General features: G+C 44.7%; 2 protein-coding genes across 2 annotated transcripts in view; both read left to right on the top strand.

Annotated features, from left to right (window-relative positions):
- LOC131878530 (uncharacterized) overlaps positions 1-2,003 on the top strand; it is a 3,338-nt gene extending 1,335 nt beyond the window's left edge. Inside the window, exon 3 of the mRNA XM_059224526.1 lies at positions 356-2,003. Within this exon, the coding sequence (XP_059080509.1) occupies positions 356-1,940 (1,585 nt within the window). The 3' untranslated portion in view covers positions 1,941-2,003. The remainder of the gene's footprint in view (positions 1-355) is intronic.
- Positions 2,004-10,651: 8,648 nt separating this feature from the next.
- Positions 10,652-26,687, top strand: part of LOC131878532 (paired box protein Pax-6-like) — a 28,832-nt gene continuing 12,796 nt past the window's right edge. Inside the window, exons 1-4 of the mRNA XM_059224528.1 lie at positions 10,652-11,458; positions 20,799-20,849; positions 22,792-22,957; positions 23,064-23,244. Coding sequence (XP_059080511.1) covers positions 11,452-11,458; positions 20,799-20,849; positions 22,792-22,957; positions 23,064-23,244 — 405 coding nt within the window. The 5' untranslated portion in view covers positions 10,652-11,451. The remainder of the gene's footprint in view (positions 11,459-20,798; positions 20,850-22,791; positions 22,958-23,063; positions 23,245-26,687) is intronic.

Consider the following 26,687-nt stretch of genomic DNA (forward strand, 5'->3'; position numbering starts at 1 on the left):
ATCCTCGTTGGTGACGGCTGGGGTAGGCTGGGCCTGGTGTCGCAGACTGCGAAGGCCGCTCCAGGTTCCACCCGCGGCGCGAAATTGAAGCGTCCAACGAGATGCGGCCCACACACTGACCGACATCTTGGAGGCAGCCTGATGAATGGGCCTGAATGGGCCTGATCAAGCCTGATCAAGCCTGATCAAGCCTGATCCTACCAAAGGCAGGGAGACTAGGTAGCCTTAGCATGCATGTCCGTCGTGTGGAATTGGGATGGAATCAACCGGGTCACACCATTTTCTCGGCCCATGGGTTCAGGAACTGAATCCACAGATTCACANCCAAGTCCGAGGCCGCTCAATCTGTGTTGACCTTGTCCATGGGTGGAGCCCTGAATCGAGTTCTCAATGTTCTATCTCAGTGGGCCGACCGACGTCTCGGTCTGACGCACTATCACGATATGGCTCGCGTTTTGGGCTTGCCCGTCTGGATCGTGGACCTTCGTCATGAGACGACCCATGGACAGATGCCCAATCCCAGCCAATTGCTCCAAGGTCTTCAGTGCACCATGAAGTGGACCCTACGCAACTATTGGCGACCCGAGTACGATCATCTGTCTCAGGTTATCGAGAAGAAGGATGATATTCGACACTCGCGTGAATATCAAAAGCTGCACAAGCTTTTGGATTGCTATGGATACTTGCGGCTCTACGTTCTATGGGGAACCACTAATTTGGGTCAACTTCGAGATCAGACCGAATTGTACGAGCACGTCACCGAGTTGTGGGAACACTTTCAGTTCCACAAGTTAGGCCCTAAGCGGCAACGGGCGGCTCTAAGTATTGATGAGATCGGCGTAAAGGACGCCGTGATGAGAATCGAGGATGAATTGGTCGAAGTGCTTTCATCGGCCGACGAGTTCAATCGAGATTTTGTGGCTGATGCCTTGGTCACTAGTCTCATAGAGGATGAGCTTCTTTTCCCTTCTAATGAAATGATGGAAACGTTGAAAGAACATGAGGACGAGGATGAATTGCGTGTCCTACCCAAGAACTTGGAAATGCAATGGTGGGATGTTTTAAAGCTTCTGACCCAATATGATCATATCACTTTGTTGGTGGAACGCTTGCTGGTACATGGCTGCTCAAAAGACATTTCGCCTAAACATGCAATATTGGCTCAAGCTTGGATTCGATTGATATGCTCAGAAAGTTCTACCGACGCTCCATCTGCCAAGAATAGTGAAAAATCAAGCAAAAAGAGGAAGAAACAGAAGAAATTGCCCACTCCAACGCAAGTCACCACCACACAATTTACTCTCCTTGATAAAGAAGATGTTCAATCGAATCCCAAGTTTAACGAAATTGTGGACAACTGTCTCCTGGAACCGACACCATTCATTTTGGGCGTAATGAAATGCCTCCTTCGTCTTCAAACTCCGAGACTTTCAACTTTGACCGAGAACAAAGTGATCCAACTAATGAAAATCCACTTAGGACAATCTCTAAGCAATACGAACGTTCCTGTTGATTATGAGATCCAGGATCTCACCTCGTTATTACCAAGTGATAATAGCTTAGGCGATGCTTGTTCCACGGGCTCGTCGGATTCTAAGAGTGGGAACAGGGTTTGGAAAAAGGCGGGCAGTAAAGTGAATTGGGCCTCAATTCCCTTGGGTTTGATACCAGGACAAAAATTGTCCGTTTTGACGCAAGAAATCATCTCAGATCGTCCATCCAAAAATGAACCTGACACTAGTTCAATCAACTTAGGAGCCGATGACGACCATGTCTCTGAGGTTCGAACATTGGATTGGAACCAAATACTTCAACGTTCTCAGACGGTTTCCACTTCCTCCAACAACTTGAGCACCGATTCGCAGGACCAGATCGAGGAATCAGATGAGAATGTCCCAGCCTTTAACAGAAATCCCAAACGGAAGGTTCCATTGAAATAGTTGTGATGATCCAGAATTCATATTTGCATTCTTTGGTTAATGAACACTGAGTCAAACTCATAACTTGTCGACTCTCTTACTCTCTTGGAGTAACGTAACAATTATTAAGCACCCAACGAGTCGAGTGCTGCGAGTTAATTTGATTCCTTATTCTCTTTTAATCACGTTTCTTCCACTCCAATGGCCAATGATGGTAAAATGGGACAAGAGAGAGTAGTAGCTGTAGCTAACTGTGTATCCTGGCAATGGATGCGACGAATGGATCGCTTTACTGTACGTACGTGCAGTACAGCCTCTTTCGAATGGCTGAACGAGATGGAAGAGGAGGAATCAACCCTCGGCGGAGTCCACTAAAGAAGGTGAAACGAATCTTGAAATAACTTTGGAGTTCCATTCAACGCCTGATAGATGCTCCCGTGTTGGTACAAGGACCCGAGAAGATCGATGCTTGTTTTGTTGTACCCCAGGGTTATTATTTTGAGGAAGCAGACTAGAAAGGCAGTTATTTATCACGATCTCCTCGATCTTTCCGTCAATAAGAGGCGAAACAGATAGTTTCCGAATGTATTGAAAACCTGTTCATTGAGATTCTAATTGAATAATCTTTATGTATGAAAGTAACCCTGAGCTACAGTATTATCACGTAATACTGTGGATGAAACAGCTCGCATTGTGCACATAAAAGGAGATAGTTTGACGCGTTGAAGCTAATGTTAATCAAGTTATGACCAGAGTCGAAGAAAATGGACTTCATCCGTTATGCGCCCAAATAAAGGTTCATAAGCATATAAAGCATATTTCGTGTTTTAGATAAATTTTTAAGCATACGTACGATCCAAAAAATAAAGTCACGACATTATTGCAAATGTTTGAAAATATCAGCATAAATTAGTGGGCTTGGCCGCTTGCAATCTGTAAGGATTTTGATTATTGACGCTGAGGCTCACGTTCTAGAGTCAAATATTAACTCGTGTCTGCTTTAGCGATCATACAGTGTACAGTGTACCGCAACTTGTTTCCTTTACTTCATTTAAAATTCAGGTTGTCAATTTCCCCTTATTTACCATCCTGACGACATTTCTGAAACCTTTTTTAGTCTTAGAGTATGTTTTAGGTTTTAGAGCATATTGCGTCTAATTTGTAAAAATATTTCACTGCCTAAAACGGATTTTTAAGCATATTTTAAGCGTGGAAAAGGACGGGTGGGTCATTTGCGGAGGAGATCTCTATTGACTTTCAGCTTTCTGATGGAACCGTCCACCTGGTGATGCACAAGGATCTTGGCCAAATAAAATTGGGCACGTCGATGGGTTCCAATTCTCAAAGTAGAAGAATATGTAAGGAGTACAGAAATGTTTGAATGCATTTTTACACATTTTTTTCTACATCAATGGATCAGATTAGACTTTTTAGTTTTTTTTTTTCGAAAAATGCAAAACCGAAAAAACGAAACGAAAAATAGACCAAAGTACGTGAAAGTGTCTTTGAGTAGTGTGGTCGGTGGGCTGTGTCATGACAGTTTAATTTTTCATCTGTGGCGTGATCAGCGTCTCGAGGTCTCCAAGAAAAGAGTCTGGGAAGCGAATCAAACCCGGGAACACTCACATCTAAGAAACCTTCGCTGACTATATAACGGTGCCTTCAAATAGCGAGATTCGAACATATGCCCTCTGGAGAACTGTGTCACCCTCTATTGGGTAAAATAGACCACTCTACTCTCATAGATGCTTAACTTAACTTAAATTGCTTAACTTAAAGGCTTTCGCCTTTATTTTCTGGGTTCTTGCCAAGCATAATATGCTTGGGCACTGAAATATACTTTTGGGAAACATTATTTTTTTCATTTAGACATGTTCGTCTAAATATTTTTTTTTTCAAATTTTAAACCTTATTCTTTAGCATGATATTTAGTTATTATGCACCCCGTTTAAGATAGTTAAAAAGGCCGGGAAAGTGCACCAATATTTTTCGTTTTTTTTTTTCGGCAGGCTGATTTTTCGCAAAAGAACAAAAAAACAGTTCTTCGAATTTTCGAAAAACATTTCGAAAAAAGAAATCTAGATCAGACCAATGTGGCTTTCTAAAACCCTTCAGGGGCAAACAACCTTACCAGCAATGGATCCCAAGGGGAACTGGCCTCGGAGGGTGTTGGAAAATACCTTTTTACTTTCGCCTCCTGTGACCAAGGCTTGCATACTTCTAGTGACCTAATTGTTTTTTTTTATGAATACGCCAAGATTGATCTAATATTATAACTAAGATAAAACAACCACTAAGTTATTCTAACCCCTACTCCCACCTCCCCACCCATGGAATTATCAGCTATTTCGCATTTCCATAGCAGAGTTCATGTCTTGTGAACTCAAAAAGTCAGATTTTTTCTGGTCACTCTTACAGATTTGTCGTCTTTTATCACATTGGAGTAGAAGGAATTTCAATAAATATGAATGTTGCACATACTGTAGAAAAAATGTAGTACCTTCCAGTTCTTGTTTCGCGGCTATTTGCACAATGCAATAGATACGCAAAATTACTTGAACTTTCAGATTTCGGATTATCTTTTGGTCATCAGGTACAGTTTTAACGTTAGTAGTTCACTACAAGTTCGAGGCAAACCGAGTTTTGAAAGATCGACAACATGTTTTAGTATATTCAGCACAATAAATCACTCTTGACATGTTTTCAATATCTTCGAGGAGTTGCTAAAAGCCGATCTGCCCATTCATGTCGTACCGTCATTGATTATTATCCGGCTATTTGTTCCTTCTCCAATATCTTAATAGGCATGGTGGTTCTGAATCTTCAAAACTTCTTTCTAAATGAATCTTGCATTCCCTAAAAAAGTTGCACTACAACACTGAAACTCTTTCTTTTATGTGCCGTAGACTCTAGTGTCCTAATATCGAGTTCCACTTGAAATTTCATTTCTGGCTCGAGTCCATTCGTCCTCTTCTGGGTGGCTCTCGCATTAGATGGAGCGTGATATCCAACAAACCATTGTATTCAGCGTTGTTTGATCTTTGATGCGCTTTTGATCGACTCTTACCGCTAGGCAGATCATCCTCACTCGCTCTCTTCATCTCTCATGCGAAGATGAGAGGAAGAAGTAGGAGGCGGAAAAAACGAAAGAAAGAAAGAAAGATCAGGGGCGAGATCGCGAGAGATCCCCGGGTGGATATGCGTATATTTACATTTGATCATATTTACATTATAAAGAAGTGTTTCTCTTTCGGGAGGTGATGTATTACGGACTCCTCGGAGTGGTAGTCATTCATCTGTTAGTTTGATAGATCATCTTCTTCGCCTAAAGATGCAGCCCTGTCTCTAGTGCTGCCCGCACATACCTACTACACACACTCACTCATGTACTTCCCAGTTCCCATGTACAGTATATGTATACTTGTAGGATGTCGAAGGGAGATGCCCTCTTCTTAGACTGGGACAATCTCCGTATCAAAGCGAACGAGGAGAAAAGAGGGCCATCCATAAAAGAAAAACGAAATAAAAAGGATGCAGTCAAGAAAAAAAAGTTAATGAAGATTCATGATCCCGGGACGAGGGACTCATTTACTTGATGGAGTGACGAGAGCAAGGGTTATAGGGGATGGGGAGAGCGATCCTATTTTCACTCATGACCCACGTATCATGCATCATCCTTGTCGTTGTCATTCTCGCACATTGGATCTTGTAGCTAGGAAAAAGCCAAAACAAATTGCTCCACGTTGTTCTTTATCTCTGTAACACAATTCAACTTGGGTCCCTTAAAATCTAGAATCAACCCAATTTTGCCGTCGAATCGCAATCAAATACCAGTTGTGGTGTTCTTCTGGTGAGTTCATCTGCATGCAGTGATGTTGATTTGAAACTCGAGATTCAAGCCTGTCATGCTCAAGTTGGGCCATTTTGAGGTAATTAGCTCTAATGGAGTGCTTTCCCACACCCTGGGTGGTAAACCAATAGAAGAGACAGATCTCAATCTGTCCATCTGGCCCAGCTCATAATTCTGTCCGTGGAGGCCGCCGATGCTGTTGATGACGATAATGACGAAGATGACGATGATGATGGTTATGCTAGCTCTTGTCTTTTATTCTATGACCAATCGGACAAAAAACTCCTCCTGAAGCCAGGATGACAATTGTTGAGCTGATGATGCTGGAGATGACGAGGGATCGTGCGATACTCTGACTACCGACCACTCACTGAGATCATTCTCCATCCAATGAATCGTTGGTTGAGTCGGACTCGCTCATGTGAGCCTACATTTAGAGGTGGAATTGAGCCAGAAGGAATGCTAGAGATTTTAATGAGCGTCACTTCATATTGGGAAAATGCTCCCAGGCATAATCAGACATCCTTCAAATAGGACTTGGCAAGCTGTAAACCAAGTTTGATAATGAGGGATGCAAACTTTCGCACTGTTTTTTGCTTTTCCACTGAAATTCAGGTGACAGCTACTTATGTATCAAACTTTACTCATAACTGTTTCATCCAATCATTGGGGGTGTCCTTCATGCATAGAATCAAGATCCATACTCACCTCTAGTACTAATTACGCAGTTCATTGAGGTTCGTCGAAGAGGATGTGATGTTTTCAATAGAATTTGGACTCGGTTATCACGATGATCGCTCGGAATGAATTTTGTGGCTAGAGCCTGAGAGTTGACCCAGCTGAAGAGTTTGGTACCCTCCGCACAATCAGACGTCACGAGAAATTAGACACACTCGTCTGAGTTTCCATTGGTTCTCGTCGCTCCTCATGTAAGCAGTTCCTTCTTTCCTTCATCTCCTTATGAGCTCTTTCAGGTGCCATTCGGAGTCGATAAAATTTGTCCTGAAGACATTTTGGACCTATGGGCCAGGATGCTAAAGTGTTGAATTAAGGTCACTAATTCAGGCCCAAATGCGAGAGTCCGGCAAAAACCTTTCTGCATATTGGTTGGAGGGCTTCAAATAACCAGTTTGAAGGTATCTCCCTCCCAATTCAGATTAAAAGGGTTTTGACGGCTATCTCTCAAATACTAGTCGACCATTAGGGCCTTTGAAATCATTTGCACTGACGACTAGATCTTTGGGGGCTGAGCCAAATTTGCGATTGGACCTGTGAAAAACCGGCGGGTTGACAACCGTCAATCTCCTAGACATTTTTTGCTGCCCTCCATCCGTAGAAGAGCATAGTTATGCTGGCACACGCAATTGAGGCATCCTTCTCGAAAGGTTAGTAACTTGTGCTTGGGTCTCTCTATCTCTAGTTTTTGTCCATCCATTCAGCCAACCAACCAAGCATCAAGGCATCCAAGGCAACAATGCCACCCTTATCAATTAACCGCGCCAATGGGTTTTCAACTCCAAAAAGTAATCAATTATTAACGCTTTTGAGGACATGGCTCCGGCGCGATTACAAAATCTGAGTGCCTTGGTATTTAACTTTAATTGCCCTTTCAAATTCTACTTTACGTCTACGAAAATGTCATTCTTGCAAGATTTTAGACGAATTCGCCTCCATGAAAGATGGTTCGAGCTTCGTCCATCGCTCTTTTGGGGCCGGATGTTCCAGTCATCTTCGAGACTTGCCGGAATACTTGCATCTGTTGGAGTTGGAATTGGGTCCCTCGCCGATGATATGGAATAAAAAATGCTCCTCGTGAATGATATGATTATCATTACATCGCGAAGGGCTCTTGATCTCCACAGATGAAACTCGATGTTGTTGTTGAAACGCTCTCTCCTCAGCCGAGTTCTTAGGGGACGAATCAATGGCAAAAAAGCCCTCGAGAGTTATACATCCCACTTGTACCCGTTCCGATTCAATTCGTCAAGGTTCCCATTAGCTCGATACCATGACAGAGCAAGCAATGTGCGCCATGAAGAGAGAATTAATGTTACAAGCCAGAGCATAAAAAGCAAGGAAAAGGAAATCTTGGAAACCGTATTGGCGGTTTAAGGCGGGAAAATGGTTGGAATTCCCTCGTGATAACCCCAATGACTCATTCTGTGGAGTCTCCGACCCTAATTTTCTTCCGTCTGGAGGAGTGGTGAGAATTCTTTCCAATTGATTGGTTCGATTCTCGACTGGCCAGAAAATTGAGAACCATCACCCAGCTCGAGGATTGGCAAGGCTTTGTGGTAACGATTTTTCTGTTTTGTTTTCAAAGTTGCGGATTAAGATCTTTGAGTTTGGCGCATATTGACAATCATCGCTGTGAAAGGATTTGATATCCCGCGCTGTTTGCGAGGTACGAGGTACCACGAGTGATCCGGGGTCAGAGAAGGATGGAGAGCAGGATGGTCTTGGAATGTCTTTGTCCTTACCGATACATATTTGTCATGGAATTTGCTGCCTCATCAACATCACCTTCCTAATTAAAGCCCGCCAGACGAACGGTCACAAATACCGCAAAGTTCATACCCAATGTACGACAACATGGGCACAAAACGCTCGAAGATGCTCAAACATGTGCTTTCCATGAGTTTCTTTGAATGAGACTTAATTTATTTCTCCCATAGAAATCCGCACTAAAAGCTACGCGACCCAGAGACGAGTGCGATTCAAAAGCAGCCCACTTAACAAATGGTTTACCGATGGTCTTTGTCAAACACTGGTTTTCAAATTCCTTCATGTTTGTTGAATGACTAGGAACGTACTCTACCGAAGTTGTTACTTTGTGCCCCAAAGAAGCCGACCCCGACATTGTACACAATGCACCTCTGTTGTCAGAACACTGCTAGACACGATTCATGGAAAAAAGCCTATGTACAGACTAACGGGTAAAGGATAATAAAAAAGGGGGAAAAGGAATATCCCCAAATAATGAGCTCTCACTAGGTTCAGTGCCAAAAAATAACAGCTTCAAATACAGTGAGGAGTTCAAAATTTTCGAGGGGATGTCGAAGTAGAAAAGATAAAGTCCTAGCCCGTTCATGGCATGATTGGCCAAAGTCAAGGAAATGCTCCCAATTTCCTACATAAACAGGAAAATTGACAAAACAACAAATCAATTAGGGAATGAAAGGTTTTTCATATTCGAGAAATGCCAATTATTGCACTAATGGCTCTTTGAATATATACTATAGATTTTGACCATATGTGGTACCAAGGAATTTGGAATGTTCCACTTTTTTCCCTCCATGGATTTTCATGCAAGTTACTTGAAGTAAAAATAGGACTTGAAGATTCCAAATGAGGCTTCAATTATGAAATTTAGGGCCATGATTAAAGACAAGGAATAAGAATCAATTTCAACTCTTAGCACCGTTCATTCATTTGATTATCAAAAAGTTATTTTGGAGGAATGTTTGGAGTTCGTAAAATGATAATCATAAATGAGAATGTAGATATTAGGTCACTAGATGAACTATTTAGGTGTTAGTATACTTTTTTCAGATTGACACGGCGCGATTATGATCCATGTCCATGTGTCATCATTATCTCTGTTGTACGGCTATCTCACTCGTACCATGTTCCATGCCTCACATGTTTGATTTTAAGTTGAGATTAATTAAGTGAAAAAGTCAGTGTCACGGCCATTTTTGGGAACGTTACTCTCAAGGAAAGCACGCGTCTTTCCGACGATAAGCTAGATGACCAAGATCAAACAGCCCATTATGGGATGATAGGGATGGTGGTGGTCTTTGTCCATGTCGTGTTGCGCGTCCCTCCCCTAAGTGCAGGATATGTGTGTGTGTATATTCTCCTTGCTTGACTAGTAGTGCAGAATAACTCTGTTCACAATGTGCAAACGTTTCACTGAGTTCTTGAGTTGAATTTTGGGGGAAAGATCTCTCTATCCCGTCTGTCCGTATTCTGATTTGAGGCCTACAGCTACATGGCGAAAGAAATGGGCCAATGAGGCTTGCTAATTCACCCAGAAGGCCCAGTTGCAATATGGGTCGAATGGAAGGAGGAAACGCATATTTGAAATGATTCACAGGCCATTCAACGAGCCGAGGTGGCCGTGGAATAGGAAAGGCTACCTCACCAATCAATAGAGTTAGCACTTGGCGTTCAAAGACCATGAGCATCAACCTTTTCAAAATGGTCTTTGTGTTGTGATCTCTTCAAGTTAGATCCATTGTGATGCTTCTGTTCTTTCTCATTTTCAGCTCAACCTTGGTAAACCGGAAAAAGGCTCCGCTGAGAACGGACTTGAGGAGTGCATGTAAGATATGTGGGTACGTAGTAGCCCCGACCATCAAATTCACCACCAACACGGCAGCAGTACTATGTGTACACCAGTCCTTCTTCCGCGGTTGACTTAGCTCCAACCAGGCATTGGATGATGATTATCATTGCGTGTTCTTCAGCTCATCGCCCTTTCTCTAAAGTGCTTCTTGCTCTTGCTTGCTCAGCTTTTGGTCGTACCCGGTTAGACTAACTTGCCCTGGTCCAAAAAGACCAGCGGATCAGCTGCCCTTGGCCGAGCGACCCAAGATGAAATGCCAATGCCCATGCATGCCACTATCACCACCAGCACTGCTTCCCTGGGACTACTGGGACTATCCCCTCCCCCCCCCCCCCTTCACCACACACCACGCACACGCACAACACTTCCAAACACCCGCCCCAGCCACACCACCACCACCATCATCATCATCGTATACGCTTTTTCCGCACAACAACCATCCAACCACCAACCCCAGCCATCAACCACTTTTCCAAGACCAGTCCATGCCCAAACTGACTTGCCGTTATTCCCCACTTGAACATAGACACATTCTGTTCTTCTTGTTCTGGCCTGCTCTGGTCTCCGCTGATGGAGCCCTCCTTCCTTCCTTCCTGCCTCCCTTCGCCCTTTCCTTGGTTCCCTCTTCTTGATCTCCATACATCGCCGGCTGGCCGCTTGAGCGGCGAGTGACGTCAGTTTTGCTCCGCCCTCTTTCTGAGTTGCGCCGCCGTTGAGACAATCATCCATCGTCAAAGATCGTCACCGCTCTAGTCGCCGCCATTGCCGACGACTCTCGGATCGCCATTCAGAGCTCTGATCCGTCGCCACCTGGCCAAAAGAGCTTGGCAAGGGATTTTCAAGTTTGGAAGTGATTGTTGCGGGCGTGTTTGGACATGGAGGTCCCAGTCTCTCTACCGATCTCTCTTATTGACAATTCACACATGATAAAGCTTCACGCGTGAAGAGAGCCAAGGAGCTTTACTGCCAGGAATTCCAGGTCTCTTGGGTGACTTTAAGTGGTCACACATCCAAAGTAAGAAGAACAATTCCCCCTCGACTATCCTGAAGTGGTGGCGATTGTTTATTAGTCTGTCCACTGATTCTGGTTCAGTTTCCCGGGATACCAGAGTGATGTGTGTGTCTCTTTAAGCCAGTTCCAATTGTTCCACCAGAGGTTCCCTCGAACGAATTCTCAGGTGGAGGAATCCCCCCACAAGAAGGAAACGACGAACCTTCCCTATCGATTCGAGTTTGCTTGGAGAGGTGCAATTTGGTGTTAAACAAGTGTGTTCTGCCACTGAGGCGTTAGCAAGATTGAGCCTTATTCCGACCACCCATTTGATCTCGCCATGAAAGGTAAGCCTTCCACAATTTCGCTCAAACAGCACCAAAGGACTCGAATCCACATAGAGCCATTTCCAATTGGTCTTTCGTATAAGGCTCAAGTAATCCGGATCACCGGCGAGTCGTGAGTCACAGAGCATGGCGACTTGATTCTCGATCGTGCAATAATCTTCATGCCCAGACCCTCGGAAATGTTTATCTGAATGCTACTTAGGTATTGTCAGTTTTGCCATCAACATAAGGGGAGGAGAGGGGAGTGCCATTTGGAAATGGGCTTGTCCAAGCTCCCTTCTCTTTGTTAGACAAGCCATCACAACTGGCATTAAGTAGTGTTCCTTCCTTCAAGGAGGAACCTAAGGCGAGTTATTACACATGAGGAGGCTTAATGGGCGTATTGTGTAGGATTTTCTGCTTGCCTTGCTTGTTTGTTCTCCCTGACAGACTAACCCCTCGTCAGGCTGTCCCAAGACAATGGGGAAAACCTAAGGAAAGTAGCCCTGACAATAGGGCGGAACAGTGTAATACCATGGAGTAGTGTTCGTCCCGCTCTTCGCATTACTATTGTTGTTGGAAGAAAACCTCTCTACGATTGGTTAGCCCGGAAATGGCAACAACACAAGAAAAGCAACCAACCATTATTCCCAAACTAGCGAGCATGAAGGCCAGCTTTCAATCATTCTTTGCTTTCATTCTTTCTTAAAGGTTACTTTGTGACTAATTAGAGCACAGGAAGTAGGAATGTGCGGCAGGTTCACAGTTTTCATCTTTTTAGACTTGCCACTTCACTGTGCTAACTAAGTTGATGAGATCCTTTTCTTATTGCTCCGCACGCGGCCTCATTGTTTGCCCGTTGTCGACATGTTCTTTGAAGTGTTGAACAAATCTGTCTCTCTGACTCGATCCCCAATAAGCTACTTCTTGAGCAAATACGAGTCACTCAAGGGGGAAGGGCGGGCTCCTAAATATGTTCCACGTGCTCTGGATCCACACTTGCCTCGTCAAATAATCCTTTCTAGATCGCAATTTAGAGCTTGCCTAGGGCGACCTCTCTGTCGCGTCTTTCTTTGGACCAATTCAAGCTCCCACAAAACGACCTGTCCAAATATCAAAGGAGCTCAATATGACCATTTCGAAATCCTTCCTTCAAGACATTTTGTGGCCACAATCAAATTTTGGGGGATAATTCTTTCCTCCGCGATCAATAGCGCGTCGCGTCGCAATGTCCAGGACTCTAAGCTCGTGGATTGGCATCCAGAGCAATTCCAAAATTTTTCAATTCCAAATCTCTGTGCGAGGATGAGATGTAGGCTGGGCGGAGAAATATCTTCTTGTGAGAATTGTCCAAAGTGATTGTGTGTTTGATGAAAAACTTCAATCTTTGTCGCATATCGCTGTGTCGGTTACTTTGAAGGTGCGTTCCATGGTGGCGGCCAGAGCCCGGACTTAACACATTTTGCTGGCGAGATGGCCTGTCACGCAGACATGTTTACAGAATCGCTCATGATAAGACGACGGTTTTGACAGCATCCGATATTCAGAGAAGGAACCATGGTCGTTTCAATTCTATAGCGTCAAAATGTTTCTCTAACATTGCCTTTCCCACTCATTCCACCCCGGAGTCGAAATTATGAGTGGGTGTGGGTTCTGATATAGTACTTAAATTTTCATAGACAGAACCGTTATTCGGTTGTTCTCGGGTGCTTGGGCACTCGCCACCCCTCAGAATTCCAATTATGTGCTCAAATCCTGGAATCTTGGCTCCTTGATCCCACCAGACTGGGCTATTATGGTAGGATAATACCTCAGCGGTTCTGCACCTACGGCTTAATTAAACTTGTTCTTATTGGCGGAATTGACGATCTTGGATCATCTACAAAGGGTTATGAATAAGTTCGAAGAAATGACCTCCTGTAGCCTTTGGTATTTGGATTTTGTTAATCTGGCCCCGACCCCAAGGTTCCATCGTCATAGCTAAAAGACATTGATGAGCTGTCAGTGATTGCCATCCAGAAGTGTTTGACAACTTTTCGCCCCAATAGCATTGGGAGTTACAAGTCAATTGGACAAGACAAACCTTGGGAGAAAACCTCGTTATCAACGGAATCATCGAATTCAGATTATGAATACGCGGCTTCAATCCCCGCCTCTTGACTTGGAATGTCAGACTTCAGATGGGGGCTCCTAACCCTTTCACCTATTACTAGACCCGAGTTTGAGGCCAACCAGACGGAGTGCAATGAAAATTGGTCTCCAACTGCGAGAACAAATCAAATCTGTGGGCATCTTGACGCCCTCACACCAACACGACCATCACCTGAATCGATGCCACCGTTCCAATCACAGTGGCAATGGATTTTTCGCTCTACCAACCACATGGAATAGCACTATTATTATTGGGTCTGACGCGAGACCCGGCTCAATCCCGCTTGACGGGCCTCGAGGTTCATTCACCAGTAAATGCGTGACGAAAAACTTTGGGGAGATATTTTTCTGGTCGCTAGTCTTCCCTGTGGGTGGTGGCAGACAGACAGAAGCGAAAATAGGTAGAAAGAAATGAAAGCGGAGCGAACCCGCAGATGATTTCGACGGATTGGCTTCAAATTGGAATTGGCAAGGGGAACGAATATCAAATGAATATATATCTACGCTTACCATTATTTCTTGCCAATCGAGTTCTCGTGCTTTCCTGCTTGTTGATCTTTGGATCTTGAATCGGTTTGATCGATCTAAACTTGTCGGAAGTGGTAGGAGTAAATATTTCTCCTAAGGTTGCTGCATCGTCTCATCTCTCATCAATTATTCCCCATTCCCAGAGAGAGATAAGGAGATGAGAGAGACGCCCACCCACCCACATACTCATACTCACACACTCAAACGCATGCTCAGGGAGGAACGTTCTTGTCCAGAGTCCCTTGAGCACTAGCTTTCACCCTCTTTTCGTCCTCCCACCACCTCTCGTTCGCAATGTGGTGGACATCGTTTTCCCTCTCGCTTCTTTCGGTCATCCATAATTACCCATATCAACAGACCCTAACGATTTCCGAGTCTCTTCCAGTAATAGTAGCTGATTGAACTTCCAAGGAGGATCCTGTGCTATTGACATTTCCATTAGCATTGTCCAAGAGGGGGAAATCGACAGCGCTCAGGATCTCAGATCCGACGGAAAAGGGGAAAAACTAACTCGACACGGAAAACGAAATTGAACCGTTTCTTTGATTGTTAGTTTCTCCTCGAGTTGATTTCGTCTCGCTTTTCCACGTTAAAGGAAGCAAGGCCACCTATCGCCTTTCCATCTTGGAATTGTCTTTGGAAGTGTTTTGTTGGTCTTTGTTGATTATCATTTGGGGACTGCTCCTTCATCTTGTTTTGACTTTCCCGTGTTCAGGTCGATCGAGCAAGGACAATGGACGGAGTCGTGTGCAAACGACCATCATAGACGGCGACCATCTTTCCGATATGTTTTGCAATCGCTTGGAGTTGGGAAAGATGATAAAGTGCGGAAGCAAATGTGAGATCAAGCTTGCATTGAACCTAATTTAAGGCTTGAGCTGCCAGTTTCAGTTCTCTCTGATGAAAGAATATTCCCAGGTTCTATATTTGTGCCATGAAACAAGGGCGACACGGAAAAGGAGGGGGGTTTCAGTATCTTCTTGTCTTCCATTGTTTTCATGTGAACATTCTCTCTGGCTCCTCTCCGCCACAGAAACAGGGAGAGAGAGACAAAAAAAATATTATGCCATATAATCCGGAAGCCTTGATAATGCCGCCTGAGACCTCCCAAAATATTTGGCGCTACGATCTGGGCTCTACCACTGGGTCCAATGGGATACTACTGAACATTAATACCAGGGTGGAAATTGTCCAAGCGCCTCCTAAATGAGATCAACTTTTCAACAACATGGAAAGTATCTTTTTTGAAAAAAAAAAAAGGAAAACAACGAGACGCTGTTGGTTGAAGTAGACCAGGAGGGATCGATGCAATTTTGTTAAAGATTTCCCCGATTCCTATACAGCCAAAATGTCGATTTGCGGGTGACCCCTTAGAACATTCTGTGAGAAGTATTCCAGTACGTGGAACGCCGAGGGTGGTCACCTTATTGTCGTATGGAGGCATTCGATGTGCTACCGCAGCAACTTGACTGAACAAGATCAAAACCTTGGAGGAGGCAGACGTCCACCAAGGCGGACAAAGCCAGGGATAGAGTGGCTGTGCCTGAGTGTGTCTTGATGTTTGAGAAGGGATCATGTTTTCCCTGGCTTTTTTTCTTTTCTGTGGTTGGATTAGTTGAGAGTGGAGAAGAAGACGAAGACGAAAGCGAAGGCGATCCAAGCCAGCCAACGACCTGCTGCTGGCATGGGAGATCGTATCAGGGCATTCCCTTTGACCAACAAAGTGAGAAATGATTAGACCCGACGTTCTGCTCTGAAAAATCTTAAAAATCTCTCTCTCTCTCTCTCTCCCTTCTTAAGAGTCGGTGGGTGCAGACCGATATTAGGACCACATCAGAAGAAAAGGCTTCAGAATTAAAACAAACATCTATCCGATTCTTTTTTGAATGAAGGCATAGAATTTGGATTGGTAGATGGAGGCATTCGCTCAAAGCACCCTATGGATATCTGTTTTTGGCATGGTAGTTCCTCCACATGGACTCGAACCAGTCACATATTGAAGTTCAATATCCTTGTCTGGATGAGACGAGCCTCGACCGTGGTGGCACCCCTCTATTCTGGTTGGCAGCCAAGTATAGGGTGATTGTTCAATCTCATTGGCGCAAAAAGAGGATTTTGTGGCCTCCCATGTCCTATAGGATTACTTCACGACGTTGATATGTCCCAGAGATAAGTGGCTATCTAACCAAAGCTGTATGAGCCAACCTACTTACTACTACCTTCCTAGCACTCAGACAGCCCAGAGATCCTCCAAGTTGTCAGCTGTTACCACCGGAATTATTCACTCCCCAATCCTCATCTCATCCCGTTCCTAGACAGGCTTCAATATGAGTGACACACCGAGAAAAACTTTTCTTTTACCACACGAGTTGGGTTCGGATTCACCAAATCCAAGGCAAACTCTGTTCATGGAGAGAGTAGGTAGAACAATACTCTTTGTGCCTTCGATTGCTTCAATTTTGAATCCAATGTTGAATCTAATTTTGGACCAATTTGGCTCACATCCTTCCAAGATATAATGACCAGAGCAATGGCTGGTTGTCAGCCCTACTCATCTGATCGTCCAATTGATTCATTATTTGTCATCGCTTCATTGGCATCCCCAAGTAACAAGTGGGCCACCATTGATCTGATAATTGAGTCCGCAGGGATTTGTGATTACTCCGAATCATCATTTTCCTTTCCATTTAATTTACCTTGAAAAACCGATGCATTCAGAATGCTCATACTCGCTCCGTCTATCTCTCTCTCTTTCCCTCTCCTTTTCCCTCTCCTTCAAATGCCATACTACACCCAATCATTCGAGCGGAATCCAGCCGCGACCGTCCATGAATTTATTTACTGATGATATCTTGAAAAATAGCTGAGTGCGATTTGGATCTCCGACCAAACCAAAGAAGTGAGGGGGGAGGGACATTTCGATGCTTTTAAACTTGTTTCCAAATCACTAGTAGAGCATGTAATTGAATCAATCCAAGTTCCCATGATGCACTTACCACCAAAGCACAGGTGAACTCGTTTAACGCTTTTAAAAAGGATTCTGTTTTGGGCTTTTAAGACTTTTAAAGGAAGCCAGCTCTTCTATTTACTTTTGAAGTGCCCATTAACAACCACCGTCCTCGTTGTTCTGTAGCTGTCTTTCTCGAAGCGCGTTGTTTTTTCCTTCTTTTGCGTTTGCGGGAATGAGAGTGGTTCCGACAAAGACAAAATCCTTTGAGAGGATTATTAGCATCATAATATTCCACAATCCTTTATCCTCTCCATGTCCTTGTTATTTCTGTCAATCTGATTATTTGTACCGTCCGGCCGACCGACCGACCGACCGACCACTCGTCAGCTTGAACGGCATTTGGATAGCAAAAGTACTGAGTAAATGGTTGTGGCTTAAGGTGATTCAGGGGCGGAACGTGGTGCACAGAAGTAGCGAGTGGCTTCCTAATTTGGAAGGCAGATGCCTCTTGAAAAGTCAGAGTAGCCCCTTTGTGCAAGTTCTTTTTGATGAAACATTCATTTCCGACGAAAACATTCACTCGAGGTAGAAATCTAGCGATCGTTTCTGGAGCGTCAATGGCACACTACTCACGACGAATTCAAATGCTCTTAAAGCTAACTGAAGACCAAACTTCCATCGTCATAAGCGAGACTATTGGCGGTGATGGCGGCTGTGGCGGCTGCAATTGAGACCTTGATGTAGTTGGATTGAGTCTAAATTTGAGATGGGAAGGTTTCAATGAAAGTCTGTGAAGAGAGGGGCACAAAAAGCAATGATGGATGATGGTGGCAACAACGACCACCGTCTGCCTTTAGAAAGGGTAGCACAAAGCTAAATGAGGATATTTAAAAGCATCACCCTACAAAAGGGCAGAGTTTGTATTGACATCTTTGAAATCGGTTGGTTCCCTCCTTAATATCTCAGATCAAATCAAACATTGAAAACTTTGGATCCAACCGTAAAAGACGTTGGTTTATCTTGGCTCATGTTCAAGAGCTAGAGTTGAACTGGAGAACAATCCAGAGTCACGAAATCCCTGTCTTTTGCAGAGCCATCATCATCAAGCATAATGTCTTTGTGTCATGTTCAACATGACAACCTAATCTGGTTGACTTTTATGCGCTAAATTGTAACAGGACAGGGCTAGAGCAAGACCTGGACAAAGGAACCCCATGTCATCTCTCACTTATTACTCGATGGGTAAAAGTAGCCGTATCCCCTCCTCGACAGCCCATTTTGCACCCAGTACCCACCTACCACCTTAGCCCTCGATCTCACTCACTCGATGGCTAATGCAGATGTCTCTGGTAAAGTGTAACGAATATCATGATTTGTGTTAAATTGATGCCCAGATCCCGGTGTCACTTTGGGGAGGTGCTACGCGGGGACAATGCCGTCCCTGGTTTGTACTCATGGTGTCATGCTCGATAAACACTCGACAATTGTCAGCCCCCTTTTTTTTCCCCGACTACTATCACGGAAGAGACTCAACTCACTGCACAGAGTACATCCCCGGGTTAGTGAAGTGGGGGGAGGAGGGGGATAAAAGGAGCAGAGGGACAAGAGAGCAGCCGAGAGTAAACCGACCTCCATAAGCATCATCAATTGGTTGACGGGTAACGTATTTCAGCGATATCCCGACAAAACATATTGTTGTCATCGAGGTTGCTTTGGGGGTTCAAGTGACTCTCCCGCTCTCGCTCTCTTTCTCTCTCGGACAAGGCGAGGCGTCAAGGAGAGCCATAATATATTAGCTTTTGGGGTGCTATGCGCCAGTTTGTTGCCTTTTATGCCAATGTATTGTTGGGTTGGGTTGATGTCGTTGATGCTCATTGAAGTAGTAATGATGGTTGAGTACTGATGTTATTGTAGCAGATATCCGCCCAGGCCAGATCCATGTACTCGTGCATTAGTGAACGGAGAGAGAAGTCACTGGCTGTTCTGCCCGGGAGCAGAGCGTTAAAAGTAAGTCATCATTAGCACGAAAATGAAACCACATAAATCAGTTGACAAGAGGTCTCTAGCATTTCTCACATTCGTGCCCTTTCACGGAAATTCTCCTGCTCATTTGACTGGAGAGACGTGAAAAGCCGCATACTCAGGATCTGGGAGAGGCAAGCGTGAAGCCCTCTTTAACGCGATGGCAGACTCATTCCAAAAATCAATGAGTTGGCTTTTTGAATGGATTTCCTTTTTACGAAATAGACCCTTGAGTGCATACCACAAGCGCTTCCCTCGTGACCCCGCCTCCTCCTTGGACCTAATATGTGTCACTCCCTTCTTTCTTTGAATTTGCGGTGAAGTATGTGAATAAATGACAGGAGTCGTCCTTCTTTTCTTGCCCCCTGAAAAAAGCCGGACTGTTGGCTTGTTGAGTGTAGGACACAAAGACGTCCCATTGGCAAGGAGAGTGAATGAACATGCAAAGAGACAGAATTTGCTTGAGTCTTGAGTGTCGCTAGCTCCCAATGGGACAACACCATTCAAACTCCCCGAATGCCTAACTCGCCTTGATGGGCTCCTACTTTTTTTTCATCTCGTGTGAGATGAAAGCCACAGAATTGACGACGACTTTGACGAGCTTTACCTCCGTCAATTCAATCGAATGAGAGAAAAAAAAGCCCCCGTCCTGATTTGAAAATCGACTGGTGTTCGTTTTAATCCCTCCAAGTTGCTGCTTAATGCGTACGTGCATCGCACAGGGCGGCTCTGGTCTTCAGAGTATGCCAATATATACCATGAAACGACGGTGCACACTACCAACGCCAGCTCCAAAACCACCCAACAACAGACCAAACGACGAACCAACGAACGACCGTCTGCTTTCGTGGCTGTACTATGTATGGAGACGTCAAATTGTGCTGACAACCGTTTTCTAAAATTTCCCCCATCCCATCTTTTTGTGAACTCTTTCCATTCAACACGCTCCGTACTTCCCTGGCTGATCCATGTCCTCGGCTGTTTGGGCAGGGGTCATGGATGCATTTGCTAAGCCTGCATTGGCAGGATCAATAAAATCTTGAAATAGAGACGTTAGGATCCTGCCACATCGAAACGGCTGGAGTCTCACCACTACCATCTTCCCTATCGCTACCACTCTTACCAATGCCAGCAACACCACCACCACCACCATCCTCCTCCTCCCTCTTATACCCCCTCCCCCTTCCCGGGACCTTTGGATGATCCCAATTCCAAACTTCTGTACAGTAGACTGTACGTAGAGCCTTAGAGTACTGTGTATAGCATAGGGCACGTACGTACTACACGGAAGAACGAGATCCATCAAGGTGGGAATAAAAGCGAGCACGTGGCGGGTCGTGTGCGGGTTCAAATCTTGGCTCGACGGAAGGCGCTGAATATCACACGCTCATTACCAGGGAATATGAGACACATTTTCGGATGGAATGAGACTAATCGAAAAATCACCATCGTTATTGCCTTATTTGATACGCCTCCCAAAGTTGCTCATTTCTCGGCAAATTGGACCTCAGGGTCTGAACGAGGGGCATGACGGACTTGTTATCCACTCGAGTAAGCCGCACACTGAATTGACTGATTTGGTGCGTCCATTAGTGCTTGCTAGGGATTCTATGATAATCAGGAGATGTCATGCTTGTGCAAAAGTCGATCGAGACGCTAACATCTCCATTGCACCATTCTAAATTTGTGTTTTCTCCTTTTTGTTTGCAGATTTCCGCTATCAACAATACCCAGCATCTCTCAGAACAGATTCCGTTACAGGTACATACTATCACTATTCATATCACTACTAAGCTAACCGCATCAAAGGCTAAATGTTTCCAAATTTTGTTCCATTGCCTTAGTTCTAGCTCTCCTAGGTTCGAAAAAAAACAAGAGTTCTGGCTCGCTCATGAATATTAAGTCTGTGAACACTGACGATTATGACAGTTTATTTGATAAAAATCTCGGTTCCAACGAGCTGCCGGCTCAATTTTGAGTTTATGTACTAGCCTACAAAAGGCTGCGATAGAGAAAGCGGATGTGGGCTCTACTCCAGCGATGGCAGAACAGCGATACTCATACTATTCGTACATAAACGTACTGTACATGTGACATTTCGTGCCAATCCGAGTGAAAGCGGACTCGTAAAAAACTTTTCGTCTGATGCGATCTCATTCTGGACCCAAAACCTCCCTTCGTCATTCCATTCATAGCTTCAGCGAGAACAATAAATCAAATGATAACACTCCGTACTAGCCAAGCGCTAAAGCAGGACATGAGGAGCCCAAGAATGTCCAGCAGCCATTTAATATGAAGCCCAAGCAGCATTAGCAAAAGATCAGTGGGCTTCAATTCGCACATTATTTCCACGACTTAGTCACCTTCAGCCTTCTACTGAGTGTTAGCAATTCTCCACCAAGTTTTTGCAATTCTTCAAGTCCCATTTCTTGGCTTTTTTTTCAACAAAAAAAATCGAGCATTCTCAAAGCCGCCAAGTTTGAGGAGTGGGATGGCTGAGGGTGTTAGTAGTTAGGAGTTAGAACTCCCCTCTTTCTTTCTTTCGCTCTTTCTACAATTCTTTGGTGAATTCTGGTAGCTCTCTCACTCTGTCGCTCCATGCAGTTGTGCGAGTAAAAGTAGTCGTGGTTCCATCCAGCTTTTGCCACTTTTGGAAGAGAGGGAAGAAGGAGAGAAGAGAGAAAGAACCGACCAGGGAGGAGTGAGCAAGGCGCAAGAGGCAAGAAGCAAGCAGCGGCTGGGAGGCCATTGTGCCAGTCTGCGATTAATTCGCTCCACTGCTCGTGAAAATGAAGAATTTTCCACCAAAGAGCGAATAGCGAAATGATCGAAAAAAGGTTAAACACTGAAAATGTTTTAGGCCCCAGCTCTTGAAAACGCGAAAGCGCGATGCCCAAGAACTTCCAAGCGCCGATACTTTTCATCCACGCTTCACAAAATGGATGGAGGTTTGAACTTGGAGGTGGCCTGAAAGAGTCAAATCAGGAATGGGTCTGCTTCAGAGCGATTAGTTATTGGGGGGGTCATCAATTTTCAAGAACAGTCTTACTAGATTTTAATTACTTGAGGCTGAGGCCAAAAAGTCAGATTAGGGTTCGTCGTACCTTCAAATGAAGTTCAATTATCGTTGCTCCGAAACGAGAGATGATGCTTGATCGCGATGGAACTCGTGCAATCGGTTCTCTGGCAGTCTCGGGAATGTTTTCTTCCTCTTGACAACGCGCTCTTTTTAAGGTTGCCGAGGAAATCAAAGTGGATAATGATGTGTGGGGTTAGGTTGGTGAACGACGAATTTGACATTTGATGGTCCGGACCTCCAGGACTTAGGATATGGTTGATCCCTTCAAACGGAGAGAGGGTGACGACGAACCTCTTAATTATCTATTTTTGAAGAAATAACTGTCCAATTAAAAGGACCCTAATCTGAAATGATCTGACGTTGGGGAAGGCAAACCTTTTTGGAAGTTTGACGTCTTGATTCGAGTTGTCCTCGTTCAGCGATGGTTAAGAAAGAACCTGTCCGATTGTTTTCTCCCGATCTTATCAAGAATCCGGAGCCCCCTAAGAGCCCCCCGAACGAGCCAGGGAAAGTGAGAATACCGATCAGTGGCTCTTCTTACTACTTACCTAGTAATCACCTTCTAACCAAAAGGGCCCATGATTGACTTGAATTCAACTCATTGACTTTACGTTTTGCTTTCAGGTCATAGCGGAGTGAATCAACTGGGAGGAGTCTACGTGAATGGCCGGCCTCTGCCTGATTCAACTCGACAGAAGATCATCGAGTTGGCTCATTCCGGGGCCAGACCATGTGATATTTCTAGGATCCTGCAAGTGTCCAATGGCTGTGTGTCCAAGATATTGGGAAGGTGAGTTGAGGGAGATGCTTCTATATATCTTTGTCTTATGGGGAGCCTCTCATATGTTTCCGATCTGAGGCATATACGTACAACGAGGCGTTCGGCTTTATTGCAGGTATTACGAGACAGGGACCATCAAACCTCGCGCAATAGGTGGCTCCAAGCCTCGAGTGGCCACGTCCAATGTAGTGCAAAGAATCTCCGAATACAAGCGGGAATGTCCGTCGATTTTCGCGTGGGAAATCCGAGACCGACTCTTGTCCGATGGAATCTGCAATAACGACAACGTGCCCAGTGTAAGTGCCAAAAGCCATTTGTAATGCCTCGTTCAATTCAAATTGCCAAGGGAAGGCCAATGTACGTACAATTCTACACGCAGCCTTTCCGACAGCCGACAGCTCTTTTTAGCAAACCCAATTATCAAATTGAGCCTGTGAGAAACAAAAAAGGTCCAACTCTTTCACATTTGTCTTCGTGAGGTTGTCACTCAAGCCACTTGAATTTTGAGACGACAGGTTTTTGTTTCATCAGCCCGGGTCAATTTTCGTCTGAGTAACCCGGCGCGACAGGGTTTAGGTAAGGTTGGAGTGGTTTTTCCATCCATAAGCCATGCCTTCCTCGCGATGCAGATCATAGCAATCCGTAGAGACGGAGTGAATTGCGGTATTCAGTGGTAGGTATCACCATCTGACCTCGGGTCTAAGTAAAAAAAAGTTACTCTTGAGCGACGCTATCTGGCAGACCCATCATCAGATGTCGTCTTCGTTAAGATCTCTCCCGACTTCTCAGTTGCAACAACCATGTCCCATCCTTGATTGGTTGTCCATCACAGATCTCTCTTGATCAATACCCACCAAGGAAGGAGTGACCGGGAAAGAACGAAAGACAGGCAGACAGACAGGCAGATCCGTACGTAGACAAACAGAGTAGAGTCCCTGGTTTTGATTCTCTCAAGAATCCGAGGCTTTAAGGATGCCGTCCAAGACGACAATCCCACTACTTGATGCCACTTCGCATCATGGTAGAGTGGGAGGCTGGAGAGGGAGGGGGGATGCAACTGGGCGAGCTGAGAATCTTGAGAATTCGGGGCATTCTGGAGATGAATGACAACAATATTCATGCCTGATCGATCACAGATGTCAATCCCCCTCCGTCTCTTGCTCCTCTTTGGCCCTCTTGAGGCATTTGGGGCCACATTGCTCCAAATCGAATTTATTATCGTCGACAAATGATGATTGCATTCCGAGGAATGGCCACACCAAACATTTCAACGACTTGGCTCGCCGTCGTTCGTTGGCTTGTTCGCTCGCTCCCTCGAACCAACCCACCAACCATCCATCCGTCGAACGGACCGGATCGGCCGATGCAGCCGTTTGCACCTATTTTTGAGGAGCGGTTGGCCTGCTCCTAAATCCGAATCAATGAATGAACTGTTGGATGTGATTTCCGAGATTGGATTTGCATTCATTGATTGTGAGAAGGACATTGTCGAGGTGGTGAAACAAATTTCTGAGGACAGGATCTCGCTTTTGGCCCAAATTGACAGAAATAGCCTTTGTTGAAAGGGCCAATGATCGATTATGCTTGATAGAGACGTTCTCAGCTTTTTTTCGCAGATGATGGGGCGATTTCCTTTGAGGGTCCTCGTTGTCGACTGCTCCATCCACAGTCCACACTGTACTCAATACTTAGTCCTCTTATAACCGTAGTATGACATGGCAGAACCGGATGGCATTGAAGCTCACGAGAGGTCCTCGTCAGACAATAACGTCATCAGACCAATATGGGTGAAGGATGATTTGACACTAACAGTATGAACTTGGATGTTTGCCTCAATATCTATCTAGCTGGTCTCAATGTCCGATTTTCGGGGAAGAACATGTGGGCAACAACACTCAACACACATGCCTCTTGAAAGCCATTGAACACCAAGAGTTCAAACTCCCGAACGATGCGGTTGATGTCATTGGGTATAAGAGCAAAACATTCCTTCAACATGCCGCTTTACACCTAGACAACAATAGTTCAATGCAACCTGTACGTACAGTAAAATGGAATCGGGCAAATTCCATCATCAATCTTGTCAGAAGAGAAATTCTCTTCCGTAGCCAAATAGATATGCGTGAATGAAAGGTGGCCAGTTTGACATTTCAGTACGCACCACGTACATATCGTAGGTACATGTATGTGTGTTTTCGAGACCACTCATTAAAACTTGCGTGATTTATGAACGTCAAAACCTTTGAAATTGGCAGTTTTCTTCCGTTCCTAGAGACTAATGTAACAATGGAGGAACGTAACATGTAATAGAGGATAAAAGGGACGTCGCCCAGGGGCTCGTATTAACGCCATCAGCCGACAACTTGGGGTCTTGCACACTTGAGTGAATTTCAATGCATTTCCTACCATTGAACCCAAGGCTACTTACGATACGGCAGTAGCGCCAAGTAGTGCTGCTTCGCATCCGTACGTAGAGCATTAGGGTCTCTGCGTATTAGAACTGTTCCTTCTCCGAGCACTAAATTCAATCAGGCGAGCTGCATCGACTTTCACCCGCATTTCATAGACATTGGTATGAAGAAATGACGAAAGTCCCCCACTTCATCATGACCCATGTTTCTGCAATTAAGGATGACGCTCAAAGCCCGACAAGTCTGAACAAAGAATCCATGTGTGAGATCAAAGACAAATGCCACGTTTCCATTTGCATTTGCTTATTTTTGTGGGTTCTTCCACAAGTCCTCCATCCAGTTATTCCACCCTATATCATGATCATTCTCATCATCTGGCCATATTCCCATAACGAAGTTGGGGAGGAATAAAAAAGTGTGCCATTATTCAACCCTTTCGCAATCAATTCTGGATTCGGGAGATCCGAACAAACACCTTCCAAAGCTCAAGATTATCTTGCTCCCCAGTGTCCACCACAATAAGGGCCATCATGATGAAATGTCTGGTCTCCTTTCCGAGCTATGGTTCACTCTAGCAGGAGGAATGAAAGACCGTCGAGTCTGTTCGGAATATTTTTGCATAAACTTGGGTGGGCTGGATTGAATAGCAGGTTGGTTGTTGGGAGCGAACGTATTATTGCATCTTGTTATTTGATTCTCCTTGAACATGTTTCATGGTAGCGTTTAATGCGAGAGCTCATATTTCATCCCACCAAGGTTTCATTGTCTAGTACGTACCTATACCTACTCTGTGTCGGTGTCTTTCTTTTTCTCGCTCTTCTCTTTTCTGGCGCTCTGGTCCATTGCTTCAAAGAGAGTCATTGTCAACCATAAGTATCACAATGAATTGCAAGAATGCTAGTGAGATTTCACATACGAACAAAACTACCACCGCAAGATATTACCATTGGCCCCGAGGAGGCGTTTTTTCCCCTCCTTCCTGGCGCTTGTTATTGATGCCCCTGGACGTCTCAAGATTTGGTTCGCTTGTAGTTCCACAAAGTCAACCACTACCACTACCACTACCTCCCCTACTGCTACTAGTACTACTATTGCTTTAGACGACATTGAGGACCGCTTCTGAATTGGGAGAGATTGATGACCCTCTGGGCCTTTAGCGAAGCTTGATGATTTCTTGCCTTTAAGTAGAGTTGTTTGCAGTGAGGAGTAATGGCGGTTAGAGTCCATCTCCGGGGTACATTTTTATATCGAAATAAAAAAAAATATTCCAACATGGCAAGTGTCATATGGTGGCATAGAAAAAAGTCTCGATTCGCTCCTCCAATAAT

This window comes from Tigriopus californicus, chromosome 3 (assembly GCF_007210705.1).
Source record: "Tigriopus californicus strain San Diego chromosome 3, Tcal_SD_v2.1, whole genome shotgun sequence".
In the NCBI taxonomy this organism is placed as follows: domain Eukaryota; kingdom Metazoa; phylum Arthropoda; class Copepoda; order Harpacticoida; family Harpacticidae; genus Tigriopus; species Tigriopus californicus.